The sequence below is a fragment of the Corythoichthys intestinalis genome, chromosome 10, assembly GCF_030265065.1.
Source record: "Corythoichthys intestinalis isolate RoL2023-P3 chromosome 10, ASM3026506v1, whole genome shotgun sequence".
Lineage (NCBI taxonomy): Eukaryota > Metazoa > Chordata > Actinopteri > Syngnathiformes > Syngnathidae > Corythoichthys > Corythoichthys intestinalis.
In genome coordinates, this window is record NC_080404.1 from 42,699,449 (window position 1) to 42,718,687 (window position 19,239).

The window sequence follows — 19,239 nt, forward strand, 5'->3', positions numbered from 1 at the left end:
GCCATCTGTGCCTAGATTACAGTCTGATAATCTTATCGTTTCCATCTTTATTAACCCTTTCCTATTCGATGGATAGACAAAAGGCCCCTGGCGGTGCCATGATTTCAAATAACAATGGTTTTAACGGCATAAATCAGCCCCTTATATTTTTCAACTTGGCTGAGCAGCAGGTTCAAATAAATGTGTTTATTTACTGTATATGTGAATATTGTATCAAAAATAGATAATAAAAGAGAGAAAGAGAGATAATTGCACGTGGTTTTAACATGTCTGAATGCAATATTTTAACGGTAAAATATTGTTAGTTTAGTTTTCTTTGTAAAAGCGTTTAATTCGTCATTGTGTGAGTATCACGGCTATTTTTATTTATGTATTGGGAGGATATTTAAATTATGTGATGAAAGTCAATTATTGTAAATTTGAAGGCGCGCTATAGTTTTATTGTGACTGACTGCATGGGTTGGCAGAGCAATGTTGGGTTTCGAATGAACTGGAAAATGAAACAGGGCCCCATTTTTCTGTCATTGATCTCCCACTGACTGCTTGATGTACCATTGAGATGCCAGCAAGGATTTATTGTATTAACACCATGTTTCATCTATAGCAATTATTTGAAAGTTCATTTTTTAAAATTAAAAAAATGCACACGATTAAATGGGAACAATTCAAGGGTGATATTTGAACATTTGAAGTGCATCTACTGTATGTACCCTTTCAACTTTGAAGACATACTGTCACAATTGTGAATCACCTCGCGTTGAAAACCTTTTAAAAAATCACAATCTTTTCCTCGCTGAGAAAATGAGAAGCAAGGTGCATTTGGTGCCTTTCAAATGACAACATGCTCATATTTCACTCTTACAACCCTACATCTCCATAAAATATTACAGCACTCACGGTGATGACTGGAGGCCGACGCCCCCCAAACCACACATACTTCCCCTCTCCCTGTTTAATAACACTGTCTCCCAAACAAGCATTATGAAACTTATGTAAAACTCTGTAATTTACAGAATAATGACCACGTAGTGCGTGTGTTTTTGCTCGTTTGTTTTATATTCCAAATCAGAGTCAAAGTGGAACTAATCATGACAAAAGCATCAGGTTTGAAATGTAGTAAGTAAAATTGAATATTTAATGAAGGGCTTTTTTTTTTTTTTTTTTTTTTTAAATCTAATTTGTTTTTAATGTGATATTAATATGATTGAACGAAGTTGGACGTAAATCACATGCAAAATTGGACATTTTGCATCTCATTTTAATTTAGTGAAAATCAACTAGGAATATTATTATTTTGTGCTCTCTCATATTTACCAATTTTATTTCACATCAGCAGCGTTCAGTAATTGAATTGTATTTCTTTGTGATAACCATCACGTCTCCAAGCTGTCATCTCTATATATGCCACAATTTGAACAAGTTTTTTTGTTGCCAAATCAGGAAATTTTCGATAATTTTCTCATAATCAGCTACTTCAGCTGGCAAAAAAAAAGTTTTCAACCCACAGGTTTGATAGATGAATCCCTCTTTATACTAGCTTCGGAATTTGCGTGAGAGAGACGCAAGTAACAATAATAAAGACGACTGGTAGTTTTAAATGATAATGGCATATACCAGCCTACTTTTTAATGTGATGGCCTGAGTTAGACGTCTCTAATAAATCCACGGAGTCCTTTTAAGCGAGGAGCTTCTCGTCCAAGTCAACTGGAGTTGTTTTTTTTCCCGACAGAAGCCCGCGTGAAGCAGCGGACTTTGGCGTCTCATCCAATAGGAGCTCAGAAACCGTCGGGTTCCGTCCAATCAGTGCGCAGCGGTCCTCCAATTCATCCAATGGGAGCGTCGCGCGTGCAGACGGCTGCGCTGTTATCAGAGCCTCCCTCTTCGCTGGCAACACACCGCCAAGAGTTCCATCAAAAGCGGCCAGAACATCACAAGAACGTCCGACTTCCTGTCACTTGGCCCGGAGCCCATCCAGCCATCCTACCGCTGAGCAAGCAAGGACATTCGGGAAGAAGTTGGCTCCTTCCCGCACCGGGATAGTCGGGGGAGCGCTCCGGAAGAGTCCATCTTGAACTTTGCTTTTTATTTTTGGCTTCTTCCTTTCGATTCCCAGCGAGAGTGTCGGTTCATGTTGACAAATGTTAGCTGTGGGGCAGATGGAGGCTAACCGGCAGAGTGCTTTCGTCCTGGGCAGCACCCCGCTGGCGGCGTTGCACAACATGACCGAGATGAAGACGTCCCTTTTCCCGTACTCGCTGCAGCAGAGTCCGGCTGCGGCTGCGGCAGCTGCGGCGGCGGCGGCGAGCTTCAAGGCGCCGTCGCTGTCCAGCCTCAACTCGCAGATGTCCACTGGAGCCACCCCGCATGGAATAAGCGACATTCTTGGGAGACCCATCACCACCGCCGGCCAGTTGCTCTCCGCCGGCTTCCCCAGGATCAACGGCATCAACGGGCTGGCTAGCACTGCCGCCGCCGCAGCAGCTGCCGGGATGTACTTCGGGCCGGCCGTGTCCCGCTACCCGAAACCGCTGGCAGAGCTCCCCGGGAGGGCGCCCATCTTTTGGCCCGGCGTCATGCAGGGATCTCCTTGGAGGGACCCGCGCGTGCCTTGCCCCTGTAAGAAGCTTTTAAATTATTTCTTTGTGAAATATTTATCAGTCGCGTTCATATGATTAAGACTCACAAAGTGCATGATAGCTCTAAAAATAATTCAAAAATATAATAAGAAACTGTACAATTTACGTCATTTTCGGAAGAGTCAAACTCATTAGTTGGTTTCCTTCAGAGGGTCGTTAATAATCGAAAATTAACAAATCACATTATGGTTACACATACACAATTGACCATGTATTTTATTATTATGACTAACTTGTATTAAACAAAGTTTAAGTCATGATAAATTATGGCAAGCAAATAGTGTGTTGTTATTGTCCAATTATATTTCTTTAAAAAGGGCTTTGCTGTAAATAAATGCTTGTAAAACAGGCTAAAGTGAAAAAGCAAATTTATGTACATATTTTCTGCCAAATGAAAAACGCAATTGCACTAATAAATATGAAGTATTGGCACAGTTCTTTTGAATTAGTGGGCCACATAAAATAAATATGTTCCACACTTACAGTACTTACACACACCTAGATATTTATTTAGACATTTACTTACTAGAATTAGGTCTGTTTTAATAAGTCAGTATTTATTTTGTAATACATGCACATAGACGGAAATGTTTGTCAGTTTTTAGAAACGTTTATATGACTGCAAATCAAAGAAACATTTGATATTATTTGATTAATTTTTCAGTTTTCTCTCATCTCTTTCCAATTTATAGCACAATATCTTGAGTTTTACAAAATATCAAAAGCTCCAAACCAAAATATTTTTAACAATCAAGATAAGCCAGGGTTGGAATGCCTGCCTAAATAGTCATTTTAGCAACAATAACTTCCTTTCTTACAATGCCAACTCTACAGTGGCTTGACTAAAAGGCCGAATTTGATTTCATAATTAATTTTCAAGTCACAAATTTCTAAGTGAAATCAAAATATATTATGAGAACTATCTTATTTGTGCACATGTAATAGATGATTTACACTTCTCTCTCACACACACTCACTTTTGCAGCTCAGTCCAGCTTGATGATGGACAAGGACGGCAAAAAGAAGCACTCCAGGCCCACTTTTTCTGGCCAGCAGATTTTCGCACTGGAAAAAACCTTCGAGCAGACCAAGTACCTGGCAGGACCGGAGAGAGCTCGCCTGGCCTACTCGTTAGGGATGACCGAGAGCCAAGTCAAAGTAAGGACTCACACTGAAAAAAATAATTTGTTGGATTTACTTGATAAAATCATTGTAACAATTTGCACTTAAGTAAATTTTACTACAAGAAGTAAAATTTACTTAATATAAGTAAGTGCAATTTACTAAAAAGTGCAATTTACTACAAGCAATAAAATGTACTTAATAAAAGTAAGTGCATTGCAATTGTTACAATGATTTTATCAAGTAAATCCACTAAATATTTTTTTCAGTGTATTTGCACATGGATGACAATGATTAGATTTTAGTTGCTGCAGGATTTATTTGGTGTTCTCAATCATGATTGTGCATTTTGGAAAGAACCTGTTGAACATGCTTGCGGCTTTGTGTCTCCACCAGGTGTGGTTCCAGAACAGGAGGACCAAGTGGAGGAAAAGGCACGCTGCAGAAATGGCCACGGCCAAGAAGAAGCACGACTCGGAGACAGAGAAGATGAAGGAGAGCTCGGACAACGACGAGGACGACGAGTACAACAAGCCGCTCGACCCCAACTCGGATGACGAGAAGATCACGAGACTGTTGAAAAAGCACAAGAGCAACGGAGGCGGCGGCAATTTAGCCCTCATCAGCCCCTGTAGTAACAGCTCGGACACCTTGTGATGACCCCCCTCACAAAAGAAGCGCAGGGTGGTCCACACCAGAAAAAGACTCTTTCGGAGCCCATTTGCACCTGACATTAAGGAGAGAAGACACTAAGTGGAGTTATACACAACAAATATGTACACAAATCTGGAATGGAACACGAGCGAACCCACGTGATTGTTTGGATCATATGTAAAATTTAATTATATGTTTGGACGTTTTCATTGCGTGAGTGAAGTGTGAATGATTGTTGGTGCAGCAGCCCCCCTGAAAATGGATGGATGGATTTTTATTTGGGCTTGCAACCCATGATAATTTTTTTTAAAGAAGCCACTCTGATCCGGATTCAACATTTCTCATGTCAGGTGTGAACGGGCTGTGACGCTTTCAAAGCTCAGTTTAAGCAGGGTATCCACTGTCCTAAAAGGCTCAAAGATAACGAAAACGGATTGTTAAATATACACGAGATTGTATTGTATATATTTTTTACAGAATAATTTATGTTGTTTGAAGCAGCGGAGAGGACAAACAAACAAAAAAAAGACATTCCCTCCTCCACGCTGACCTGACGCGCTTATTTCCTTGCAAACAGAGCCACTGCTTCTTCTTGACTTCTTTTCAAGTCGCACACTTCAAAATGCTGTAAATAGAAATTGACACCAAATTTCTGGTTTGACCTCATCAGATTTCACGTAGAAAACGGGAACATCTTTTGTTGTTGTTGCTGTTGTTACTTTTAAAGAGTATTATTGCTTCCGGGGAGGTTATAGAGAGAGAGAGAAAACACACACTTTGTATTATAAATAAATTATTTAACAAGCATTAGTTTTATTATGGTTTTCTTTTTTTGTCTTAATGTATGGGCTTAATATAAATTAAAAGATCAATTTGTGAAATTACTGAATGTCATTATTCTTGATTGGACGTTTTAAAATGAGACAAGTCATTTGGAATGTAGAAATAAAACATTTATATATTTCATTGATTTTATTTAGTTGATATATGGTTGTTTCATTACAACAATGCGTGAAAATGTATTTTGTATGATTTATTGATCAATTTGATATTTAAAAAAAAAAAAACATTTACAAAAGGCAACAAGTGGAGCAAAATCGCATTTTAGAGGCTTCTGCAATTGAATTACATCACGGAAGTGAACAAGAACGAAGACAGAACAACGAATTTAATGCGTTTTCCTAAAAAACAAAGGGAAAATTGGTTTATAAATTTGCAATCGTTCCCAGCGCGCAGTCAGGCCTGGTTGTGCGCCCTCTTTTTACAATGGGGGTACTGCAGCTTCGTCCTAATTATTCTTTTGTATTAATTTTTTTTGGGGAGAAAAAAAAAAAAAAAAAAAAAAAACAAGAAAAAAAGACAACGGAAAATAGATGCGACAGATTCATGAAATGACAGTTTTGTAATCCTTCAAAAATAGGGTTACAACAGCACTGCATTTATTAGCATTATATTAATAGTCTGCAACAGTGTACACTTCTTGAAATATTAAACAACTTTGAATAAATTAAAAATACTTCTGTAGCCAGGAATAAACAATTATTTGAACAATCAATTTTGACAGGTTAAAGAGGACAACGAGGCATGGGTGAGTTCTAATGTTGTTTATTGCTTGACAAGTGCATCACCTGTTGGCCAAGAGGCCACAGGGGCTTGAATAAAATCTCTTATTTGCTTTTATACTGTAAAATGGAGTGAAGGAAAACCGCAGCTTCTATTCCTATACAGTCAACTCCCAAGAAATACAAGCAGGAGTTTGATTTGCTTTTTTTTTTCTTCTTACCGGTTTGCCTAACAATCCAAATCACATAGAAAAATTCTCCAGCAGGCGCAACATTATTTTCACTTGCAGTGATTTCAATGAAAACAAACATCACAGAAGAGCAATCTTAACACGTGTAGTGGAATAAATTCAAATGATAAAAACAATACAGCCGTTCCCAGTACACTTTTTTTTTTTGGTTCCACTGAAGGCTGTTGCAGGCTACTAGGAACGTAAATAAAATTTATTTACTTGGTCTTTTCTTGCCTTTAGAGTTACCTTTTTTTCCTTCTTTAAACATATGCCGACCACTTTCACTCTTAATCCGTGTGTACTTGGCACCATAACAGCAGTAACAAAATTGACAAAAAAGATACTCACATCTACCTATATTATTACATTCAAAACCATATTATTATTAAGTAGAAATAAATTAGAGTAAGAATGATAATGCAATAACGTGAGTGTGCTATATATGACATCTTATGCACTTGTATGGTCTATGGCACTGCTTTAAAACATTCTTGGATAGGAATAAATCAATGGCTGGACACTTTCTCGCCATTATTCAAAGGTCATCTTGGCAACAAGCATCTCCCAAACACAAGAATTATAAATTATCTCTCTTTAAAACATATAGAATATAAAACAAGATCCAAATGATGTGTCCATGTATGGAGGGAAAGAAAAACATGCTATATATATATATATATATATATATATATACACACATACTGTATACTTTTTTTTTTATATATGAATGCTAAAATAAAGTGAAACAGCTAAAACTAGAAACAAGCCTTATTTTCATACTGCCCAACATACAAATTAAACTATCTATATAGAGATATACGTCTTTTGCATTGCACTTGTTTCTTTAAAACATCTTACATAATGTGTAGACATAAAGGCAGCCCCCAAAATGGCAATTATGTGGAGCACGACTGATTTTTTCATTAGAGTTTTGGCAACAATTAGGCCCGTCCCATCAGTCCATCCTCTTCTTTTCCTCTCTCTGTGGGGGCGCCGGAGGGAGGGTGGTTGCGTGGCAACGGCGAGGTCAGCGATGTGTGTCTCGTCTGGAGACCAGCCCTCGCACCCGCGGGTGCTGGTCCACGTTTTCAACAAGTGTTTTATGGAGAGGAAAAATGACGTGCTTGTAACTGAATGGGCTGCGAGGACGGCTGGTCAGCACTGCTGGAAAAGTTTGTTTAGGTTCTTCTTCAGTGGATGCTTGTGCAAAGTGTATGTGCGTGGGTGTGTTTGCACGTGTGTGTGTGTATGCCTCTCCTTGTGTTCTCACATAGGCGCTTCACAGAGTATATTCTCCCCCCTTTGGCAACAATTTCCTGCGGGTTGAAAGACAGGATACATTTTAAGCATAATACACAGTGAAAGTATATATTTCCTATTTTGACTGAAGCTCAAGTTTGTGAGTCATTGTCTTAAAATGACTGCTGCATTTTAAGCGATTAGCAAACGTGATGTGTGCGATCAAATACTATTTGGACAAAAGTATTAGGAACAAACCTCTTGATTAAGTCATCAATGAGAGGTTATAGGCTGGTAGTATGTTAAGGCTTCACCATAACAGGACATAGTGAATAATGAAGTCTGGGTTTTCCGATTGAAAGAAAAACTTTAGGGAAGGCCACATTTTACTGAGGCAGTTTTAAAATGGATGCATGGATGTATCGACATAATTTTGAACAAAATCTCAATTTTTTTTTTTTTTTTTTGTTACCTTGGGGCTGTTTACGCTGGTTACGCTCTGAGAATAAGACAAATTTCATGTTTGCATTTATATGGTTCCGTCTCCATTCGAGCGATGTCGCAATTCCACGTGAAAACAATGTACAACGATCCCTCGTTTTTCGCGGTTAATCGGGACCAGAACCCGACAAGATATGCAAAAAACCGCAAAGTAGCGCCCCAACCCCCTTTTTTTGTGTGTTCAATGTATTCAGATTTAGCATTGGAAAGATGTCTTTTATATATAAAACACATATTTTTTCACTTTTTTCCCCCCAAAGTAAAATAAAAAACTATTGCATATACATATTTTAATAAATGGTTTTTAAGCACTTAAAATGTAATAATTTTGATAAGTTTTAAACATGTCACTGTCCCACCAAATTAGTTTTCAACAATAATAAAGCAGAAAAAGGTTTGCTTTATTAAAAGATTCATTGAGTGAGTCCACTCAAATACATCAAATACTCATTTACACACAATGAGTTGCCGCAGTAACTGTTTAACAAGTTAAACGATGATTGAAGCATGTGACGCTTTGATCTTGCATCGTTTACATTGATAAGCAACTCCAGTGCACTCGCTGCCTGACCTACAAAGAGTAGGGAGAGGGAGGGAGGTAGAGGGAGACTATGTGGCTCAGGACAGCTCACCTCTATTTTTTATTTATTTATTTATTTTTTGAGATTTAAAAAAAAAAAAATCCGCGATGCACTGAGGGGGAAAAGTTTGACGCACGAAGTAGTGAGGGATCACCGTAGTAATCATGCCAGGCCCTATAGCGGGCAGTGTTTACGAGGCAACAGCCAATGATGTACTTCCTTGACAACAACCACCTTCTCAGCCCGGAAGACAGCACAACTGCCCACTCCAAGCAATGGCTATTTTTTGCTCCAAAAGGCACAAAAATGCAAACATGATACATATTTAAATTTAAAAATATTATTTAAAAAATAGTGAATTAAGCCGACATTCCGCCATGTTTGCTGTTTAAAATGTTTAGTAGCAGCAGTGCACACGCCCAAAGTGATGTGTGCGAGTGCTGACGTCATTGGCGCAAGAGTTTTCCCATTTATATGGTTGCGGAGCAAGCCCCGCAATCGAATCCTTCCGCTTTGGAGTCCGGAATCAAAGGTTTGCGTCTTCGCCTTCCATTTTCACTGTCACCATATAAAGGCGAGGCTATTCTGCAACACAGTCGTTGCGTCCTGGTGTTGCAGCGTCACCATGTAAACGGCCCATTTATTGTACGCCAACTAAAATACTGACAATGAGTGACCCTTATCTAATCCCATAGACTTCACTATCAGTTAACGGGACCTTGGGGGCCTATTTCCAAGAAAACTTGAAATTCAAATATTTTCAAAACCAAAGCCGCTAGCGACCTAAAACCAAAACAGGAACCTCCCTTAGGCATATATGAGTCTCCATGAGCAGTGACATAAAAAAATTCAAGGTCGTTCATGAATAAAATCCAGATTATTTTTTTATATAACAACATTTAGAGCGGCTATAAAATTCTCAAATTTTAGGCTAGATGCACAAAAATCACCAAATGCAGAGATAATCACTTATATTTTCCGGACCAATAGCAATATTTAACATGTCCTATAAAAATTTTTTTACGAAATAGCGACTAAAGTTTTTTTTTTTTATTTAATGCAAGTTTTCAGGAGCTAATAAATCACTCAATTTTCACATCAGAAACTTAATACTTGAGGAAAGCATGCAGAATCATCTGAATTTTACTCAACAAAAGCAAAATTTGCGTTTTTCTATATACAGTCACAACTTATCTAGGTTGAATTCCGATATTACTATTGCATCAGCACGTCTTGCAGCTATCTGGCCCTCACCGTTTTTAGATTGAAATGTTACATAAAACACGTAAAATGCGATTTTTTTTTTTTTTTGTATGGACGCAGAAATGTCTAAATTACTATTTTTTTTTTTTTTTTTGGGGCCAAAAAAAAAAAAAAAAAAAAAAAGGGCAGATGGCCAAAAATGACCTGATCATTTGAATGTAAAGTTACGCTATTGTGTATGGATCTAAAATACAACATGGCGGTTGTCACAAAACAAAGAGCTTTGATGTTAAAAGTGCTTGTGATAAATACGTACATCCCGTAATTTCTCTAGGTATGAAATTAAAACAGTCTATATTCTTAGTTAAAAGCAAAAAAAAAAAAAACGGGCCGTCATACATTTTATGTAAATATTTCAAGTTAATGTTACGTTAATTTTTTTCCCATTCATTTTTTTCACAGCTTTTCAAGGTGTTTGCATTGTGCTATTTTATACAAAAATGACTAGGGTTGTTCCGATCATGTTTTTTTGCTCCCGATCCGATCCCGATCGTTTTAGTTTGAGTATCTGCCGATCCTGATATTTCCCGATCCGATTGCTTTTTTTTGCTCCCGATTCAATTCCAATCATTCCCGATAATTTTTCCCGATCATATACATTTTGGCAATGCATTAAGAAAAAAATGAATAAAACTCGGACGAATATATACATTCAACATACAGTACATAAGTACTGTATTTGTTTATTATGACAATAAATCTTCAAGATGGCATTTACATTATTGACATTCTTTCTGTGAGAGGGATCCACGGATAGAAAGACTTGTAATTCTTAAAGGACAGATGTGACTTTGTATATTGTGACTAAATATTGCCATCTAGTGGATTTTATGAGCTTTCAGTTAATGATAATTCAGGCATTTAACTTCTGCCCAAATGCATGAAGTGCACCCATGACTGTGCGTAGTGCTACCAATTGATATATCTTCTCTGCGTTGGGAAATAAAATAGGGTGTTATGAAAAAGATCAATTATTTCCTTGCTTCCCCGCATTGCTTCCCACGATATTTCTAATCATAGGGAGAGGGATTGTAAGGCTACAGCCTACTAAAAAATGCTCCAAAGCCTGCCAAAATTTACTCTACTCATTTTGTGCTGAAACGGCGCCATTACAGATTGAGTTCGACAATGCATGAGTGGCTCGTGCAACGCATGCATTAATTACGTTAAATATTTTAACGTGATACATTTTTTAAAACATTAATTACCGCCGTTATTGGGATAAATTTGATAACCCTACCTTAAGCCTATACTAAAGACTCTGGATGAGTGTAACATATAATGTCTGTAACGTTAAATACAATTAGAAAACAATTTAATTAGAATATATATATATATATATTAAAAAAAAGGCATGGCCGATATTTTTTTGCCGATCCCGTTACTTTGAAAACGAAATGATCGGACCCGATCGATTGGCATTCCGGGGACATCTCTAAAAATTACCTTGAATCCTTAACCAAATCACTCGAGACAATCCTGCCTGCTTGTATGCAGTAAAACCTTTTTCCATCTAAATACGGCGTTTGAACGCAGCGTGTGTTTGAGTTTATCACAATGAAAGCCACCTCAACACTCTGCCTGGGTCGGCCCCCTCCGGGAAGACGTGGCACAATTTCTGTAGGAACTGTCTAGTCAACTGATGGTGAAGCCTATGCTATGCCCTTAAACCATTGCCTCCCATTGTCAAGGATAGACATCCAATTCATGAATGCTCATCTTTCAGTGCCATTGACGGTGCTAGACATCTAATTCATTTTGTCTCAAAATGAATTGGCCGTCTAGCGCCGTCAAAGCCAGCCAATGAGCAAAAACCTTTGACTTCATTTTCACTAACACAGCCTCTGTCCTAAAACATTTGTCTACAGTGACTAGTAACTGATTAGTGATCAAGTGTAAAGGGATTAAGAAATCAAATCAAATAATGGGTAATTGTAAGAAAGAAAAAAAATAATATTTACCACGACATCACTGCACCACACAACACTTGTGCTTATTTGCATTACGTTTACCTGCCCCCGCTGTTATTCGGAAGGACAGGAAGACAGGCTGGTAGGAGGCAGAGACAAATCACAGTTAGAAAGGAAAATACATTTAAAAAAGAGAGAAACATTCAGACAGAAGCTGAAGAAAGCAGTTCCTGAAGACTTTATTATTAATGCCCCGCTTGACAAGTGGGAGCTCTCGTTGCCTCTGTGTGACACAGAGGTTAAACTCACATACCAGGCCCGTGTGTTTTGGAGCCCTCGCGCTAACAATACGGGACATTTTTTAAACATGGCCAGCTGTGATTTTAGCATCAGTGTGCGGCTGGGAGGTGAGGACCCGCCGCAGTATGCATCCGCGGGCTGGGGTCAGCTCGCACACACGCGTCAGCGCCTATGTCACAGCGAGTAACCATGAAAGACTTGACTTAAGGCGCCTCTCATTCACAACCAGAGCTGCTGTCTGAGGCGGCACACTAAACGACACTGTTCAACAGGACGGCTGCTCGTCTTCTGCCCTTCTTATCTGCGATACGTGTGTTAGCAAGTCATCTGAAAATTGCTAGTGAAGATGCTTACGAGTGAACATGAGCATCATCGTGTGCACTTTCACACAAACATTGTAGCTAGACCTTAATTGCCAAGATTTATTATCTGAAGTGTGTTATGAACACATATTACACATAAAATAAGCAAAGGTTAAAAAGCTATTTGTAAGCTTTTCCAAAAGCTATTTTGTGCCATCATTGATCACCATGCTGACAAAAATACATTTAGAATTCCCTTCCCTGGAGAATTGGCCTTGCTTTCTTATTAGGTGCACATATACTAGTAAATAATACAACTGTAGCGTAAATGTGCAAATATTACTGTTGTGACAACTTCATTTCCTTCATGGGATTCTAAAAGTACCTACTAAGTAACTTAACTACTATAATGACTTTTCATTTTGGTATAGTTGTATCAAGATGAAGTTACATTATTTCCCAAAAAGCTAATAAAACAGTTATCTGGGGATAAAGAAAGCAAAAAGATTATTAGTGTAGTCCACAGAAAAGGATAAATACATTTATTCTAACTTACTATAGTACGTTCATATTTTTGCACTTTGGTTGGAACCCCATGTACATCAGGACACATCTAGATATGTTTTTATAAAAATGTCTTTTCAAATGTTGACTTTACAATACATTCAATGTCCTTTTTATGAACTACAAAGCTTAAGATTGTCAGACACTTATGATATGAGAATATTATGCTTTGTTGGCTCTAGACACTCTCTACCCACAATAATAAGTCCATCTGCCAAATGAGATCCAATACAAGAGTAGAAGAAAATAATGTCATCTTATGGCAGACCATCAGAAAGATTTTAACTCAACTATGTGCGATTAACATTTGAATTGCAGTTTGATGTGGTGTAGAACTGCACTGAATCATACCGCTTTGGTTTGCATTATTCACATCACTTGAAAGTACCAGCATTAATATAAGAATATATTAGGGCTGTCAAAAGTATCGCGTTAACGGGCTTTAATTTTTCAAATTAATCACGTTAAAATATTTGACGCAATTAACGCAGATGCCCCGCTCAGACACATTTAAATGACGGTACAGTGAAACACTCACTTGTTAATTGTGTTTTATGGAGTTTTGCCGCCCTCTGCTGGTGCTTGGGTGCGACTGAGTTTATAGGCATCAGCACTAATGAGCATTGTGTAAGTAATTATTGACATCAACAATGGCGGGCTACTAGATTATTTTTTGATTGAAAATTTTACAAATTTTATTAAAACGAAAACATTAAGAGGGGTTTTAATATAAACTTTCTATTACTTGTACTAACATTTTTCTTTTAAGAACTACAAGTCTTTCTATCCATGGATCGCTTTAACAGAATGTTAATAATGTTAATGCCATCTTGTTGATCTATTGTTATAATAAACAAATACAGTCCTTATGTACCGTATGTTGAATGTATATATCCATCCTGTGTCTTTTCTTTCCATTCCAACAATAATTTACAGAAAAATATGGCATATTTTATAGATGGTTTCAATTGTGATTAATTGCGATTAATTACGAGTAATTAATTTTTAAGCTGTAATTAACTCGATTAAAAATTTTAATCGTTTGACAGCCCTAATATATATATATATATATATACTATATACACACACACACACACACTCACCGTCCACCTTATCAGGTACACCATGCCAGTAACGGGTTGGACCCCCTTTTGCCTTCAGAACTGCCTCAATTCTTCGTGGCATGGATTCAACAAGGTGCTGGAAGCATTTCTCAGAGAGTTTGGTCCATATTGACATGATGGCATCACACAGTTGGTGCAGATTTGTCGGCTGCACATCCATGATGCGAATCTCCCGTTCCACCACATCCCAAAGATGCTCTATTGGATTGAGATCCAGTGACTGTGGAGGTCATTTCAGTACAGTGAACTCATTGTCATGTTCAAGAAACCAGTCTGAGATGATTCCAGCTTTATGTCATGGCGCATTATCCTGCTGAAAGTAGCCATCAGAAGTTGGGTACATTTTGGTCATAAAGGGATGGACATGGTCAGCAACAATACTCAGGTAGGCTGTGGCGTTCCAACGATGCTCAATTGGTGCCAAGGGGCCCAAAGAGTGTCAAGAAAATATTCCCCACACTATTACACCACCACCACCAGCCTGAACTGTTGATACAAGGCAGGATGGATCCATGCTTTCATGTCGTTGATGCCAAATTCTGACCCTACCATCCGAATGTCGCAGCAGAAATGGAGAATCATCAAACCAGGCGACGTTTTTTTTTAATCTTCTATTGTCCAGTTTCGATGAGCTTGTGCAAATTGTAGCCTCAATTTCCTGTTCTTAGCTGAAAGGAGTGGCACCCGGCGTGGTCTTCTGCTGCTGTAGCCCATCTGCCTCAATGTTCGACGTACTGTGAGATGCTCTTCTGCTTACCTTGGTTGTAAGGGGTGGTTATTTGAGTCACGGTTGCCTTTCTATCAGCTCGAACCAGTCTGGCCATTCTCCTCTTGACCTCTGGCATCAATAAGGCATTTCCACCCACAGAACTGCCACTCACTGGATATTTTTTCTTTTTTAGACCATTCTCTGTAAACCCTAGAGATGGTGTTGCGTGAAAATCCCAGTAGATCATCAGTTTCTGAAAATACTCAGACCAGCCCTTCTGGCACCAACAACCATGCCACGTTCAAAGTCACTCAAATCACCTTTCTTCCCCATACTGACGCTCGGTTTGAACTGCAGGAGATTGTCTTAAACCATGGCTACATGCTTAAATGCACTGAGTTGCCACCATGTGATTGGCTGATTTGAAATTAAGTGTTAACGAGCAGTTGGACAGGTGTACCTAATAAAGTGGTCGGATGTCAAAACGTTCGTGTGTCGCAGCGATCGTATGTTGAGGTACCACTGTATATATTTTTGTTTGTTTTGGCAATGCCATTGCGTTCCGAGATTATTTTGTAAATTTCTTCCCCTAAAAAAAATATTGATTTTTAAAAAAAATACCCGATCCTTTTCACCTGATTCTGATCAACGATAGTGTCAGTTGATCGCCTCTTCATTTGGGTGAGAGGATGTCAGCTAATCCTTTCTTGCTATTGCATTTTGCGTGTGATTGACAATGTCAGAGCCCCTTTAACATATCGCTCACGCTTTCGGTCGTTTGACATTTATCACAATAAGTAGGATCTAGTTTTTGCACAAGTCACAAAATGTAAAATCAACTACACTTATCAGGATAGCAGTCAATCTCGATTTTGTCACTAACATCAGAGCAAGGTAATGGCAACAATACTTTCCAATGTTTTGTATTATGATGGTTCAATGTGCCAAAATACAGTATCTACACTTTAAATTATAGGCGTAGGCACCTCTGGCTTATTCTTGGGAAATACTAAATACTCTATATGACAAAGGAGTACAAATAATTGTATGTCTTTTTACAATTTCATCCTCAGCCTGGCTGGAATTCTCACAGCTTCAAAGTCATACATGTAAATGCACACGCACGCACAGAGCCCCCTTGTGTTACCTTGTGGTCTCCCATGCAGACATTGGCCCCGATGTTATCATAGGTTATTGACTTTTCCTCATTTTCTGGCTGCAAAAGAAAAAATAAATCACATATCCATTAGTACCGCAATGGAATTAAGAACATATATACTGTATACATTAGGGATGTCCAGATCCAGGTTTTTGCACTTCCCATCCGATACCGATATTGTTTTGCACTTCTGATCCGATACCGACCGATACCGATACCGGCCTATCTGAGCATGTGTTAAAGTTTGAAGTTATTTAGCCTCCTTACCTAGTTGTCAGACTCATGTTGAAAAGGGTTTTAGTACTCTTGATAACAACTAGCCAGCTGAATTAAGTGAGTTTGAATAACACACAACAGTTGGTAACAAGAAACTGACCTGTTTATTCAGTGACAAACACAAAACATTATAAATAACAAACAGAAATGGCATAGTCAGTAAAACGTGCAAATAATATTGTAAACTGTCTTTAAAAAGCAAAACACACAAACAACCTCAGTGGAAAATCCCATGCTTTTAATGTTTCGTGCATTAGTTACAATAATTGTATAAAAAGCCTCTCAGGTTTAAATAAACGACTATTTCAGTATCGAGTTAACATTTTCAAACAGTAAATAAAATACTCAAGTCCCCATTCTGTATCAGCAGCTTTAAACTACATTCAATTCATTTAATTTTGCGAATCAACTGTTAACGTTGTTAAAATTGCTCCCGTTATTCCATAATTTCCCTTCCGTCTACCTTCGACATGTGAAAGTTTTAAAACTGTTTTCAAGATAGATTCAAGTCAAGATTTAGCCAATTTAGGAGTATTTTAGATAAAAAGTTAATTAGGTTCGCATGGAAGGTTCACAACAGCCTACTAGGGAAGTCTCCTGCTTTAAGATGGCGGCTGTTTACTAACGCATCTAGTTTTCCATACTTCAATGTTGCTAACGCCGTCGAGTCTGTCATTATGCATCTAGTTCTATTATCTACAGTAAAACGATGTTGACGTAGTTTGTAGCGGCTGTCAGCAGCAGTCAAGTATTCTTGTGTTTTTTATCCATCGGCATGAGTTGAGCTAAAGCCGTGAGTCGAGCATTGGCATTACCCGGGTCTATGACATGCATGATGTTTACTCTCGGGACGCAATGCGGTCCGTTTCTCATTGCGTCCCGAAGACCGCGCTGTGTATTAGTTCCGCTTTACTTGACATATTTCAATAATCGGAATTTGGATGTTTGTGAATCGTTCTCGAATCTTCCACGGCCGAATCGCTCAAGGATGTAATGACGGCTGGGCATGTTGTACTGTGGTTCTAAGTGTTGGATGGTGCGTCTTTACTCACGAGAGATAATGGCTCGTCATCCAGAATGAATTCTTCGGCAGTGACTCTTGTTATTCCCTGGGCTTTGGGACTGTCGAGTGCCAGTTTGTCACGCATAGCAAAAGTTTCTGCCAGTGTTAGTTGTGTAGGACCTTTCTTTTTGTCTTCGGTTTTCTTAACATACTCCTCATATTGTTTGTGGTGGTATTTCGCTAAATGCTTGATTAGGTTGGTTGTATTAAAACTAGGGCTGTCAAACGATTAAAATTTTTAATCGAGTTAATTACAGCTTAAAAAGTAATTAATCGTAATTAATCGCAATTCAAACCATCTATAAAATATGCCATATTTTTCTGTAAATTATTGTTGGAATGGAAAGATAAGACACAAGATGGATATATACATTCAACATACGGTGCATAAGGACTGTATTTGTTTATTATAACAATAAATCAACAAGATGGCATTAACATTATTAACATTCTGTTAAAGCGATCCATGGATAGAAAGACTTGTAGTTCTTAAAAGAAAAATGTTAGTACAAGTTACAGAAATTTTATATTAAAACCTTCTTAATGTTTTTGTTTTAATAAAATTTGTAAAAATTTCAATCAAAAAAATAAACTAGTAGCCCGCCATTGTTGATGTCAATAATTACTTACACAATGCTCATGGGTGCTGAAGCCTATAAAATCAGTTGCACCCAAGCGCCAGCAGAGGGCGGCAAAACTCCATAAAACACAACAAGTGAGCGTTTCACTGTACCGTCATTTAAATCTGTCTGAGCGGGACATCTGCGTTAATTGCATCAAATATTTGAACGTGATTAATTTTAAAAAATTAATTAACGCCCGCGATAATTTTGACAGCCCTAATTAAACCTATTACAGCTTTACCACCACGCCTGACTTTATTGTGGCATATGTTGCACTCTGCCTCTTCGTCGTCCTTTAAGGTGAAATGATCCCACACAGTTGACATTTTTACCAATAAAGTCGCTCGGTAAATTGGGAGACGGTAATGTAGTGTGTTGAAGGTGTGCCGTAAAATGCGGACTGGATTTTAGGGAAACCGAAGCAAAAACTGGAAAGGAATATGCAAATCGGTGCGCTGGAAAACCCGGACCGGACTTGCAAAAAAACTGGATCGGAAGTCTGGAACGGAATTTTCCCTTGTCAATCGATCCGATACCGATGCGCATTTTTTTGCCCATATCGGCATCCGATCCGATCCAAATATCGGATCGGGACATCTCTAGTATACATGAATGTTCAGAAACTGCATAGATTTGAACAACCATTGTACTGTATGAACATCAGTAAACAATGTAAAAAGAGTATGTTGAATAAAATAATCTATTTTTTAAACAACATACATCACACTCTGTATACATTTCCTCTTTTCCCTGTTTCTCTTGGTTTTGCTTGACCCTCTGGTATAGCAGATACACTTTGATTTTGAAAAATACAAAGCTAAAGTTATTGTACTTTTTCACACAACTTCCAAAACAACCTCTCTCATACTTGTGTCCACTGAGCCGAAAACACCTTTTGCGATCCTCTTTCAAACTTGTGGCCGGTGCAGTGAGGATGAAACGAAACACAGTAGTCATTTATAAAGTGCGTGTTTTGCTTCCAAACCCGATGCACTGCCACTGTAATCTGGGAGCCTATCTGAGAAAATCATGTTTCAATTTCACTTGGTGCACACAAAGAAGCTGTTACCCATGCAGACGTGTATCTGCAGACTGGAGAATAAATCACACTTTCTGGTTGAACTAAAGAGTTTTTAAATAGGCATAAAAAACACACACACACAGACGCGTATGTGCACACTCTTGACATGGTGAGGTGCACTGTTGGTTCAGAAGAAAGAGACAGAGAATGAACCATAAAGCCAAATCCAAATTAACTTCAGACCAATCCTACGCTGGAGTGGGGTCAGCACGCACAGTGGCGTTACCTCACGCTACCTTTTTCTAGCGGGCCACGCACTGGCACCTCTCTATATGTCTTCGGGTCGGCCGCGAACCGCTGCCTCTCGAAGCCCTCTCATACATTCATCAAAGGCATA

General features: G+C 38.4%; 2 protein-coding genes across 4 annotated transcripts in view; one reads left to right on the forward strand and one right to left on the reverse strand.

The window, feature by feature from the left end:
- The first annotated feature begins 1,735 nt into the window (after window positions 1-1,735).
- nkx6.2 (NK6 homeobox 2) lies at window positions 1,736-5,298 on the forward strand. The gene is made up of 3 exons (XM_057848738.1): window positions 1,736-2,616; window positions 3,622-3,794; window positions 4,155-5,298. Exons 1-3 carry the CDS (start codon window positions 2,139-2,141, stop codon window positions 4,413-4,415), a joined length of 912 nt encoding a protein of 303 aa, XP_057704721.1. The 5' UTR covers window positions 1,736-2,138; the 3' UTR covers window positions 4,416-5,298.
- A 556-nt stretch (window positions 5,299-5,854) lies between these two features.
- Window positions 5,855-19,239, reverse strand: part of LOC130923279 (inositol polyphosphate-5-phosphatase A-like) — a 370,235-nt gene continuing 356,850 nt past the window's right edge. Inside the window, exons 14-16 of one of the 3 annotated variants that reach the window (XM_057848875.1) lie at window positions 15,848-15,916; window positions 11,804-11,840; window positions 5,855-7,523 (exon numbers count right to left, since the gene is read on the reverse strand). In XM_057848875.1, the coding sequence (XP_057704858.1) occupies window positions 7,474-7,523; window positions 11,804-11,840; window positions 15,848-15,916 (156 nt within the window). In that variant the 3' untranslated portion in view covers window positions 5,855-7,473. Of the gene's footprint in view, window positions 7,524-11,752; window positions 11,841-15,847; window positions 15,917-19,239 lie in introns of all 3 variants that reach the window. The other 2 variants (XM_057848873.1, XM_057848874.1) reach the window with 2 other exon arrangements.